The 13,805-nt window shown below is 36.8% G+C and overlaps 1 protein-coding gene across 1 annotated transcript in view; it reads left to right on the forward strand.

Annotated features, from left to right (window-relative positions):
* The first annotated feature begins 4,497 nt into the window (after positions 1-4,497).
* KCNH7 (potassium voltage-gated channel subfamily H member 7) overlaps positions 4,498-13,805 on the forward strand; it is a 195,637-nt gene continuing 186,329 nt past the window's right edge. The window contains exons 1-2 of the mRNA XM_065751023.1: positions 4,498-5,174; positions 7,238-7,468. Coding sequence (XP_065607095.1) covers positions 5,099-5,174; positions 7,238-7,468 — 307 coding nt within the window. The 5' untranslated portion in view covers positions 4,498-5,098. The remainder of the gene's footprint in view (positions 5,175-7,237; positions 7,469-13,805) is intronic.

Here is a 13,805-nt window from a genome sequence, read left to right on the forward strand (position 1 = left end):
CTTGAATAATTTAAATCCTAAATGAATAATACAAACACAAATATACTGAAGGGAAAAATCCACTGGCAGGGCATAGAATAGATGGATATATTGATGCTTTTCGTAATTCTGTTTTCATGACCTATACATACTACTTCCAGAGAAATCCTAAGGCATGTGGTTTTGAATCCCTAGGCATTCTAACACAGTATATAATAAGAACAACATACACTTTAGAATAGCAAACTTAACTTTTTATGAATCCTTCCAGAAAAACTTGTTACCTGCTATTTTACTTTCCTGCTACATTATGTTACATTAGCTCTTTCAGCCTAGAAGATTCAGCTCACAGAAGTTCTACATTTCTAAGTTTTGCACTTGTGATTCATAATCATCAAGTTGCAGCTCATAAGAGAGAACTACACATAAAATATACTATATAAAATCCAAAGTAACTATAATATATGTCTTTTGAGGCTACTGAGGTACTCAGCTGCAAAATTAGTAAGAAATTTGTAATCACTTTTTAGAACATAATATGCTGTGGACACTTGTTTTGTCCTTTTGTGATACTAAAAACTTGATATCCTTGCTCTCATTGAGACAGCTGAAGACCTGAATACTAATGAGGTCTATATGCAGACACAGTGAAGAAGTAAACCTTAGAGCCAAATAGAAAAATTCATTATATCTCTGCAATATCTTTAACATGAACAGCCTTGCCAGAAGTAGAAGCTTTTATTTTTTATTTTCAGAGAGCAATAGAAGTGAAAAAACAAACAAACAAACAAAAAAAAAAACACCCACAACATAACCATAATCAAACCTAACTCAAGGTGAATTTTGCAACAATAATAATGAAATATTTCCATTATGCAATATAGACCACTGTGTAGGCAACCTGGGTGTAATACTTTGTGGTTCACAGGTATTGCCTGTGTAAGTAAAGACAAGTTGCTTTTAGAAGGGGCCAATTCTACATCAGCAACTGCCACCACATGAACCCTATAATCTCAGTAGCATCAGCAGAGATTTACTGTTTGGCTACTTGTGATGTTCAAACAGCTGATTTCTATCTTCTCCAACAGAGGTAATTTGGCAGCCTGTTGTCCCAGGCAATTACATACTTTGTCTGTGCAAAGTATTTTTTGCCTAGATCCCAGCCATTCAAAGCATAATTGATTATAACTATCGTTGAGAGGGATTAAAACAAAATCTAGTGCTATAACTTGAAATTTTAGAAAGATAGTATTAAATAGGGAAAAAAAAAGAGAAAAGACAAGGAAGCAAGGAGAGAGAAAAGAAAAAACACAAGGCGTTGATTAAAAGGCATAAATCTGTCAAGGAATCACAAAGGCCATCTTAGTACAAAATGGAACTGAGATAAAGTTTCAATATTTCATTCAACAGCCCTGAAGACATTCCCAGCCTTATTTAAAATTGGAAGCACAGATGGATGAATAAATGACAGTTCACACATGATATGCTGTGTCAAAGCAACACAGATATCTCATGCTAGCTAGAACAACAGAAAAAAAAATCCACAAGAAAAAAACAACAGAAAAAAAACACAAAAGAAAATAACTATCATGACTTAACAGTATGCTACTCCAGTATATGAAGTATTTATTCAAATGGGATTGCACTAATATACTTTTATCCACAGGAGGGCAAGCTGTAGAATCAGGACAAGAATGAAACAGAAAGAACAGAATGCAGTGAAAAATTATTTAAGCTGGAAAGGAACATTTCTTTTAGAGAGCCTCTTGGAGCAGCAAAGAGTTAAAAGCATAGTTAAGGATGATAAGAACGCTGAAACTGAAACTGGATTTTTTTTTTTTTCACCAAAGTGATGGGAAATATGATCAGAGATATTTCCCCAGAGTTATCTTCTCCTCAAGATAAAAGGTTTAATTGATAAATGCTAAAATGTCAAAATAGGTCAGTAACACATACACCTTTGTAAATTCTCCTAAGGAACTTGAAAGGAAAGTAGTTAAAATGTCAGCAAACCATTGAAATCTCTGTTTCAATAGAGACCGGGAAATGCCATATATTCTTTTGGTGTGGAACAGCGGTATTTACTGGGGAGCCATGGCTGGCCTGTGGCTAGGGCAGTGCTGTGAGGGGCAGAGGACAAAGGAACACTTGTGCTGGATACAGGTTAGTTCAGGAGAGACCCTCCCTTGGTATTTTGCTCTCTTGCAGACCTGGAAACTGTACAACTTTAGAGATAAAATGTAGATCTCCATGGCATTCTCCTCTTCTTTCATCACAGTTGAGAGGCATATTTATGATGCATTCAAACTTTTTTCACTTACATGCATAAATTTCCCAATCAAATGTAAATTCTCTCAAATGATCACTTTACTCTCTGTGTTACTAAATTGACCATTTGAAGATATCTTGTACTTCTTCTCACTATTGGCTTGTTACAGAAAATTGTAAAGCTTTATGCAAAATAAGTATTAAGCACTCCAAGAGCAACAGAGCATCTACAGCACTGCAGGGGTATAAATCATGGTGATAACAGATTTTCTGTTGTCACCTATTGCTCATGTAGTTACTATATCCCATCATTCTTGTGAATTCATTCCCTGTCAGAAAGTACATTTCAGATCTTGTCTTTGAGCAGCAGCTATTTAGTTTTGATTGGGGTTATCTTGGTCAGTTCCTAAACCAACCATGTCATCATAAAACAAAAATTTGTACCCCAATGTATATTAACACAATATCAGGAGGCAGAATGGAAAAGGACTTGAGGAGTTATGCCTCTGCTCTTTCATGAAAACAAAGGATAAACAACATGAAAAGATGGTACTTCAGTGAGATCTGAAATATTGAATTTATTTATGTATTGACAGCCAAGCAACTAAAGGACTTTGGACTCTCCTAACCTATAGGGTTCCACAGTTGACCTAGTTTGCTATGAACTGCTGAATACTGGAAATAAACTGCTTGTTTTGTACAGGTCACAATTTTATTGTGACAATTTTCTATTGCTGTTTTAGAAACGCTACAGTACCATTTCTTTATACAAAAATAAAAACAATGGCAATTAAAATTTGACTAGATGTTAGTTATTATACCAAGTATGAAAATAAATATGCTCCTCTAATTTATGTCCACTATTTCTGCTGCTGTTATTGGGAACTTGAACACATTTTCAGGGCAATACTTGGATATCAAGTTAAACAGCAGAAAGAGAAAAAAAATCAACCTGCAGCCTCATATACGTTTCTGTATGTTAAAAGCAAGTAAAAATTATCTTGGAATTTCGTTCTCCGGGGATGATCAGAAAGTTGAGAAAATGATACACTTCTTTAAAAATTATGATTACAAATAATACATATGGTTGTTATTCCTTTGATTCATACATCTGAACACGCAGATTAAAATATTTGCTTCTGTAAATGGGCAACGCCCACTTCCTAAGATTGATTATGTACTTGATTACACACCACTTAATTTAGCTGAGGCTTTATAATTAGTATACAGTGAATTACTATGCAGCCTTCTAAATGAAATTTGTGTATGTATAGGCACTGTTTTCAGACATTATTTACAGTTGTGTAAATCCAGAATGATTCCGATGAGATTAAATGAAATTAGTCAAGAAATATGCCCACATACTCATCAGACTGCATCCCTCCCCTGACAGATACAGAGGAAGACACACGGTAACAGTGAAACAAAGGCAACATCTGAGAAAAACCCATGGGAATAAGGAAACACCTGCTTGTGCTGTAGGAGAGAACAGGTGGGAGGCAGTGGTTTGCCTGCTCGATGTCCTGCGCTCCCTATTACAAAGAGCAGGGAGCAGGTGCCCCTCTATTTTTTCCATGTGAGTTTATTAAGAATCCGTTGCTGCCCTGAAGATGCCTTTCCAGCACCGCATGGCTGCCCTCAGCTCTCTCCTCGTATCACCTCGCAGTGCTGAACGCACACCGTTCTGCCTACTGGGTAGCGCAGAGAGCCCTAATGACAGACTAAAATAACAGCCGCTCCCTCGGGGAGCTTCCTGCCGTGGGGTGGCAGAACCCGAGAGGGGCGAGGAGGGGGAGTCGCGGGGGAATCGCGGGCAGCGGCGCCTCCATGAGCGCCGGCTAGGCGGCTGCAGGACCACGGACAGCGCCCGGCCCAGCGCCGACCCTCGGCCTCTATCCGTCGCTCCCCGGCCGGCGGGCGGGGCGCGGCTCAGAGGCAACCCGACTCTGCCCGGCACCGAGCGTTCCCCCTTCGTCGCCAGGATAGGGGCGTAGGGAAAGCCTCCCCTGGGTCACGCCGGGGCGTAAGGGCCGAGCCTGTTCGTTAGGATGGGGAGAGATCTCGAGGGCCCCTCTAGTCCCTATTCTGAATGTGGATCCCCAATAGCGCCCCCCACCCGCAGACGGGGAGTGCACACGCTAGGGAGACCTGAGAGGGGCGGTGGGGCCGGGTGGAGCCGATGGGGCCGGGGGAGGCGGTGGAGCCCCCCCTCCCTGGGTCCTCGCTCCCCCTAGCAGCGGCGGCGGGGGAGGCGGCACGTCGCGGCGGGGCCGGGTGTAGCGCGTTCCTGATGCCGCTGTTTGTCGCGGAGTTTGGAAGAGATTTATTGGCTGTCTCTTGCTAAGCCACGCTTGAGTAATCCGAGCTGCTGCGCGCCGTGGTGAAGCCCGGAGGGGGGGAACGTCACTCCCTCTGGCAGCGGAGCAACATTAGTCTTCCAGCCCTCTAAGCATCGCTACAGCGTCGGAAACTGCCGGGTCACAGCCATTTGCTTTGGAAAATTGGCGATGTTTGGTGCTAGAGATCGATTACCCTCGTAATCTTTCCCCCACCTCCTCCTGCTTTACCCCACCCCTACCCGCCCCAGACAATAGCGTCCACGGTCCGCCGGGGAAAAAAATAGAAAAGAAAAGAAAGCAAGGAAAGAAAGAAAAAGAAAGAACTGGGGGATGGATCTGACTCCGATAGGAAAAGCGTGTGTCTAGAAGTGGTGCTAATGGGAAGAGATTTCCGAGCTCCAAAGGACGATGATTTCTCACAAAGGGTAGCTGGCTCGGTGCTCGGGGCTGGAGCCGTGTAGGAGATCCTTGGAGAAGTCCTTGTGCACAGAAAGCCGAAGATCTGTACAAACATGCCTGTTCGCAGAGGCCATGTGGCACCACAAAATACATTTTTGGGTACAATCATACGAAAATTTGAAGGGCAAAGTAAGTTCTCTCTTTCTATCTATTTTGCTACAGTAGTTTGATTCTGCTTGTGACTAAACGAACAGCAGCTCCAGACTATTTTAAGTTTGCAGCTTGGAAGGAAAACCCCAGAGGTGAGGAGGGGATCCCTCACAGAATTAACGCTGTTTTTGAATGCAGATTACTGACTTGAATAATTCGGTTGTTGGTTTTTTTTTCCTCCTGTTTCTATTAACAGTTTTTCATTGCATCTGTATTGTGTGACTATAGAAGTTATACGTTACCTTGTTCTAACTATAGATGGCTGAAATGCCAAGTTTACAATCTTGCTTGTCTATACAATATTTGAGAAAATCAGCTAGATTTATCGATATCATTATTAATAATTATTATCATTGTCTTTTCAAAATACAGCAGAACAAGCAGACTTTGATATAGAGAAAAAAACATATTCAAAGGAGCTATTAAATGGAAAATATTCTTACCTTGTCATCATGACTGAATTTGAATATAGCCATCAAATATTTGCTTTGTTTATGGAAGCCTGAAATATCTATCAGACCAGTGAAATGCATCCTCAGGGAGTCTCAGATCTTTTCCAATGCAGCGGTTTGCTACCTGTCAAGGAGGCTGAAGCTGGAGTGGTTTTCCTGGCCTGAACTCTGGTTTACTGTAAACAGTAAGAAGGAACACTTGATGCTTAAAATGAATTTCATTTAGAAACAGTAGTTTTACATATGTACATTTATTTAAATATTTTGCATATTTTTAGCATCAGTCTAGTGCAAACCCTTACTGCTAAGTCCAGCTTTTGTACTTTAAGCTTCTGTATTTCCTTATACTTAGACATGTTAGCAATTCAATAAAATTAAGACAGACTTACAATACAAATAAAATTAAGACAGACTTCGTAGTCCTAATTTAACCAAATAGTAAGCTAATGTTGCTACTTGAGACAAGTTTTTATGTATGTTGAATATTAAACTACTTTCTACCAAATATACATGTGATAGTGGAAATTCGTCATGGTTGTAAGATGGTGGAAAAAGCAAAAATGAGGTATCTCCAAGTATTTCAGTGTTAAAAGATATCTTTAAAATTATGAAGACTTGTGCTGCTACCTTGGTATCATGTACAAAGTCCCCTCTGAAGCGAGGGAATGAATAGTGTGATTAGAGTAAGTAGAAACTGACAGTATTGACAGTAATCACATTAAAGTTGTATATTTATAATTAAAATGGGAGTAGTGTGTCATAGTGGTGAACTGTGACAAGTGAAAATAACAGTCAAATGACAACTTTTAAACTTTTCTCCCAGGGGAGCATTTGGGAAAGTATGCTGGACAAAGGCACAGAGCTTCAGTGGACTGTGAAGAAAAAAAAAAGTTTCAAATGCTACAACCTTGGATTTTGATGTGCTTTGAGTTTCATGTTCTTGCAAAGGAATATTTTCTTTTATAAGTGTAACCTTATAATAAGCACAGAGAACAAAGGTTTATCATGTTCTTTTCCAGATACCTTTGTTAAAACAATGACTATAAAATCAACTCTGTGAAAATCCCTACTTAGTATACTCAGCTGGTTGTGCTTTTTTGCAGGAAATCCCTACTTGTGCAGAACCCTCTTCCCTCTAATTTGCAGACCCCCCCCCCCCCCCCCCCCCACACACACACACACACACTAGGGAAGAAGGAAAAAAAGAAGAAAAAGAAAACACCTACTAACTTTTTAATGACTTTCTCTGGTGTCATGGCTGACAGGACAGTGCTCATCACCTTCCTTATCATCTGGGTTTCAGTGTAGCTAAAAAGGAAAAAAAAAATTGAAGTCAAGAGAAGTTTTGTGAAAAATTGCAGTCTGGTTTTATTTCCTTAAAAGGCAACTATCTTCACTTTTAATGCATTCTAAATTCATTGAAGTTTCTTTAAAACCTGTGGATCAAATTAAATATATTAAATGACTGAAAATCTCTGCATTTCAGGCATCCCAGTGAAAAGAGTGGTTGTTTAGCATCCATCTGTGCCATCAACACTTTATGAAAAGTTGAAAGAGTACTAAAAAATGCATCACTTTCTTTTATTGCAGATAAAAAATTCATCATTGCTAATGCTAGAGTACAGAATTGTGCTATCATCTACTGCAATGATGGGTTCTGTGAGATGACTGGGTTCTCCAGGCCAGATGTCATGCAGAAACCTTGCACCTGTGATTTTCTTCATGGACCAGAGACCAAAAGACATCATATTGCTCAAATTGCTCAAGCACTGCTGGGGTCAGAGGAGAGGAAAGTGGAAGTTACCTACTATCACAAAGATGGTAAAGCCTGTTTTTATTGTCAAGACTTTCTGTGTATTGTGTATTTTGTTATCTGGAAAAATGTGTCTGATCTGCTGGCCAGACCCTTCCCTGAAGTAATGGTATAAATCCTTTGAAGTCCAGTGAAGTACACTTTAGTATAGTAGTAAGGGAATTTGCCTTGATACTAGCAGGTGCACAGAGTACATCAGTGTATGCGGACTGTATCAGCTGAATGAGGTTAGCACTGCATCTGCGACTGTTGAACAAAAGGTTCCTAGGTTTAAATTAGGTGTAAATTTCCTATTGTAAACAGCCCTACTACAGTGCAAAGGTAACAGGAAGCAGGAATTCTGTAACTGTTAATTTTTATGAACTACAGCTCACAGAAAGTAAAAATGACATGAGTATGAGTTTCTGGTCTTAATTCTGCCAGTCTCACACAATGCAACTGGATGGTTTAAATGCAGTATTTTCCTTGGAAAAAGACAATGGGATTAAAAGTAGGGGAAAAAAGAAAATGACCTATAAACAAGAAAGTATCAGTCCTTTTCAGAGATGAGATAATGTGAATTTGGAGTATCTATACTTGAATCACAGAATTTATCCAAGAATTATGTTGGCATAGTAAAATAATGAGGATGGTTAAACTATGAATCGCGTTCTTGGTTTTTGGTGAAGATACAGTATCTGTTAACAGTATTGCTGATATAAGGAAGAGTGGCTAAATGTATCTTGCTGATGCTTTCTTGATTAAGAGAGCATGACATGAGTAAATGACTGTATTTGCTGTTCAAATAATGCACACACATGAAAACTAACTATGATACCTAATATTTATGTGTAGGCTTTTTTTTCTTTTTCTCATTACCCAGCGTTATTTACAGAAACATCCATCCTTCAAACAAATCCAGATAATGAATGTGTGGTGTGCCTTACTCTGTCTCTTGCTCTGCATATGCTCTTGAGAGAAGGAAAAGGAAATTCATATTCAAATGCTAAGCTTAAATTAGTTCTGGAGAAGTGCCAGTGTTTTGTTTGCATCAATTTTAGAAATTCATGCAAAGGATACTCTCATATTTTAAAGTACCAGAGTTAAATCATGCTCTTAGTAATTCTGCCGTTATCTTGTAGAGACCTCGTATTATTTTTAGCTTGGTCAGGTACAATTCAGATAGGACTCAGGCCACTCATTCTGCCCACTCTACCAATATTGAATGTTCTTAACATATTCTCATTATAGTCCTTTATTCTTAAATCTGGTTAGGTGGTCTGCAGTAGTTTTTGCTCAAGATTGACCGTTGTAGCTGTGCCTTGAACACAGATTCATCAAGAGAACTGACTGTGTCTGTATGCATCTAGCCTGCGTTTGTGTTAACTTGGTATATGTTAAAAATAATATTGCAAATGGAGAATGTAATTGCATGTAATTGCTAACTTTCTCAGCCACAAGCCTAGAGCATTGTTTTGAGATCTGGTTGTTTAATAGTACTTCAGACTTCCAAAGTACTGAGGGATAGGGAAGGCGCTTAACCGAAGTACTGTTTATCCATCGGTTAACCTTACTATGTATTTTTCTAAATATGATGAGTCTTGTCATAATATAACACACTATAATCTACTTGAGCCAAGTCAAAGCAAAATGGTCCACAAAAATTGCCATACCCTTTCTAAATATTTTTAAGTTTTGAAGTACATTATAAATAGATTATTCGCTGTAAACAATTTAATGCGTAAGAGTTTCAGTAAATTCACTTCTGTGAAGAATTTAAAGAACTGTATGTTCAAAGGCTAGGGAACTTCAAAAATATATGGCTAATATTTCTAGACACGTTCTTGTAAAATTTACTTGATGAGACAGGAAACTCATCTTTGTGCCCTATGTGGACTGCAAAATTGAAACAAATAAAGATGATTTTTAAACAATTAAACTTCATTTCAAATATCAATTCATTGATTGTAGGTAAAAAATGACAAGACACAAGATAGGTCTGGCACTCAAATTCATAACTCCCTGACAGCTTGACCATTTGTATATTTCGATTTTTCTGTTTGGTACACATAATGTTCAATTGCTGTAGAAAATGTGAGAAAAGGTACTGAAGCTTGTGTGGTATTATAAAATTTAAATTGCTTGTATGATGGATATAATACATTTTGGTAAGCGTGTTGTATAGCTACTATAAATTACCAAAAATATATACTTTGCTTTTCATCTAAAATTTGGATATATTTTTTATACTGAAAAATATACATAGTAGTGACAGCTAATAAAGACTTTTTCTGAAGCAGAATGAATTCAACAAAATTTCTAACTCTGAGAGTTTAGTGCCTCGTTATTTACTTTCCATTGTTTGGTGTGAGTGAATATGAAAATATTTAGAGAGCTCAGTACCAGCGCAGTTACACATGTAACTTTTTCCACATAAGTGACCCAAGTTCTGTCAGTTCTGAACTGCCCACTGCTTGAAAGTTTGATTTGGCATTCCATACAGATATATTTCATAGCTATCAATTGTGTAGTACTTAACATAGTACTTAAGCATACTAATGAGAAAGACAGCTCATAAGGTGTCAAGTGGCTAAAGGTGGTAACTACAGATGTGTCTGATGGCTTTACTACGAAGTCCTCAGTAAAAATTGTACTGAAATGCAAATAAAAGTTTATTCCTACCACACTGTCATTTACTTTGTATAGCAACAGATTAAACTGGAATTTTAGTGTTTCCAAAAATTTTTTTAGTATTTCAAATGTGAGTGGGATCATATATCCTCTCACTTTCAAAACTATTTTATCATTAAAAGTCCGACATGCGGAGTTCAAAAAGGGAATCATTATATAACTACTCATTTTCCTTTTAAATTCTAAATGCTACCTCATACTGTTTTAAAATATTTCAGCTATAAACTTCAACTTAGAAGGAATGCTTCTAACTTAGAAAAATGCTATTTCATATATATGGGGATTTAGGATTCTAATATTTTCTACTGTACATAGGCTACTTCAAGATGAAATAAATGCAAGATTTTGCATTTTAACTTACTGATGATACAAGATTGAATGCTTTATTTTTTTGGCCAAGTCACACATTTTAATGAAAGGGGGCAGAAGCATGGATAATTTTTGCAGCAGGCTGATTTTCAGAAAATGGCGGCTGTTTGAATCTACGCTGCTTTAAATACAGCAGAAAAGATACAACAGTTAAAAAAGAGTAGAAATTCAATGTATTGTAGTTTATAAACATGTTACCTGTATGAGGCATGTTTCCATTTGCTCTATGCAGAATGGAAAAGTTACAGAGAAGAGGGGGAGAATATTTGTGATGGCTTCATATAGTTGTGCAGAAAGCATAAATGTAGAGTGGCAGAATAACAGACACAACCAGCAAACCCTGTCCCAACCGTACTGATACCTCATCCTCAGAGGATTTTAATGTTTTCAGCTAACAGCTTTACTAGTTCCCATTGCAGTACTTTTATAAGAATAATATTGTTAATATGGCCTACATTTTGCATTTATTTCTTCTCACTCATTTTTCCTTTCAGAAGGCTACTTGTGCAATCCTGACTGTTCAGGTTATTCTAATCCCCTGTCATGTTGGAGTAGTGCCACAGCAGACAATTATTTAGCTATTAAAAATAGTAATGACTACTGAGAAAAATGGTTAAAAGGATGCCAAATCTAAGGGTCTAAATTCATAATTTGTCATTATAGAACAAGTTCTCATTGGAACTTCTCATGGATGTAAAGGCTCAGAAAATTTATCTTTTATGTAAATATCCCTTTAATAAGAAATAAAAGATAAATGCACAAGAACTATTATTTTGAAACAGATTTTTTAAATCTTGCCAATAAGGCACTAACATCTGTTTAATTCAAAAATTATACTCTGATATCAAAGCAGCTGTACACTATGTTCCTCACTATTTTACAACTTCATTTCCACAAGTTATATAACAATATAATCTCCTTTATAGGTGAATGTATGATATTGTTTATACAGAATATCAATTCTTATTTTAAAATGTGATTTGTGGTGAAAATGTTTGACAGCTCTTCCTTTGAGGACTCCATTTTGGAATTTAAGTCATTATTGCATAAATCATTTTTGACAGCTGTAAAATATTGCTTGAGGTGGTAAATCTGTAAAGCTTTTGACATAAAAAGTGTAATTATTTTGGGATTGAGAATGGATATATGATAATCAAATGATTGTATCTCACTGAACGCTTTTTTGCTTATTTCTCTATGCTTTATAGACAATAGTGGGCTGTATCTAAGCATTAAGGTTGTAAAGAATGAAATAGAGGAAAATAATGAGATCATTTAAGCTTATCCTATAAATATCAGATATTCTAGGGATAAGAAGCACTACAGAAGGATGTAGTTTTGAGCAAAGATAAGATTAAGCCGTTATCTGCTGAGTGCTGACAAACTTTTTCACTTATCTAGTCTAAGAAATATAATTTGCCACAAGTAAATGCAAATTAAACATATTTAATTCCTTTTTTTTTTTTTTTTTTTTTTTTTTTTGGAGGATAAGAAACCAGAAGTTATTAAAAATTGTGTAAACATTCTGATGAAGTGACAATCTTACAAAATATGTTCTTAAATAGAATGATCAGGACTTCATTTAGAAGTTCATCACCTAGTCTTCACCAAGGCACTCTTTGTGCTTCATAAATGCAGTGAATCTAGAAATCACTTAAAACTACAACTGAGAAGAAAGACCCTCACTCGTATATCAAGACCCCTAAGACCCCTTAGATTAATTCTGACATGACAGTCAGGCAGTGTGGTTATGACTGTGGATTCCTTAATCAGAGCTGATGATAAAGGTGAATTAATGAAGTCACTCTGTATCATCCTGTTAGTATAGGAATTGTTGGTTTAAGAAACAGAACCTGACTGAATTTTTATAAGGAAAGCTTTACCTCTTCATCAAAAAACTGTCCAAAACACTTGCCTTCCTGCGAGGTTTGCCCATGCATTCTTAAAATAAATATTCTTGGAACAAATCCAGAGTTTTACTCAAGATGTAAATATTAGAAATACATGCTCTTTTCTTGTGTCTGCAGTGTAATGTTTGTTTCTACTTTAGGTTTTAATACTTGCCCTAAGAGACAAAACTTTTCACTGTCTCATTCAGCACTGCTGTTCCTAAAACAGGGAGCAATATGAGCAACAAGCTGATACCTCAGTGGTCAGAGTATCGCATTCACCCATCCACATTTATTTATGGTTTCTGTCCCTGCCCAGAACTATGGGTCTCTACTTATTCATATTTCTGATGGAATTTCTAATGGTTATAATAAAGCAGCTTTCATTCATACTAAGAAGTTTTATTTATGATGAAATTTCAACCATATTTTTCAATTACTTGGCTTTCTTTTTTTCTTCTCAAGTTAAGGCAAATTTGTCTCAAATAAGAAGGGAGAGGGCTTAAACGTTTTGTTAGTTTTTTTTGTTTTTGTTTTCACATGCTCCTATTAATGACAGACATTATCTGAAAAGAATAAAGTCAAAACATCTTTAAGATTATTCTCTTTATGTCAAGGTTAAAGATTCAATAGGTATAATCAGGTATATATAATATAACAAATAAGTATTCAACTACTATAATTTCAGTAACTGCATCTTTAATAGGAAAATAAAATTGTTTTTAGAAAAATCTGATAGTTCTAAGTTCTCCTACAGAAAGGCTGCAAGCTAGTAGATCAGGAGTATTTCAGTACAGGTTACAACAGGATTTAGAAAGTCACTGGGTCAATTTATACCAATAAAGAGACAGAAATTTCCCTTGCTTGAGCCACAAGGAATCAGTGATTGCTGATTTTAGGCAACAGTATCGCATTTTTGAGTAAATTTCAGTAGAAGGATATGCTATGATACACATATTCAAAATTGAAGTCTTTCTAAGCCATATAAAATGATAACATTTGATGAAGACAAGTTTAATTTTATAATTAGGCATTGCCTAACAAAGTTTTTATCTGATTTCAATGCACTTATCTCAGTTTTAGTGAAAGCCATTTTGATTTTGGGTTATGAGACACTAAGTGCTACTAGTCTGGTGTTTGGTTTTTGTTTTCGCTTTATGCAGTTTTATGTAATTGTATTGTGCACTCTTTTCAACTCCTATGTGTGTCCTTTCTAATGTTACATTCTAATAGAATTTTTCCATACTACTGGTTTGTGTTACTGATTGATTAATCTTCTCCCCCAAACTGGCTCACATATCACCAGAGCAACAGTTTCTCTACTAGCAGCCTTATGCATACTTTGTATTACACAAACTTCTGAACATTGCACTTTGAATAGTACCAATGTTGACACTGTTGCTGTTCTCTCCGATTT

This window comes from Cyrtonyx montezumae, unplaced genomic scaffold (genome assembly GCF_038088225.1).
Source record: "Cyrtonyx montezumae isolate F1298 unplaced genomic scaffold, pur_monq_1.0 scaffold_7, whole genome shotgun sequence".
Taxonomy (NCBI): Eukaryota; Metazoa; Chordata; class Aves; order Galliformes; family Odontophoridae; genus Cyrtonyx; species Cyrtonyx montezumae.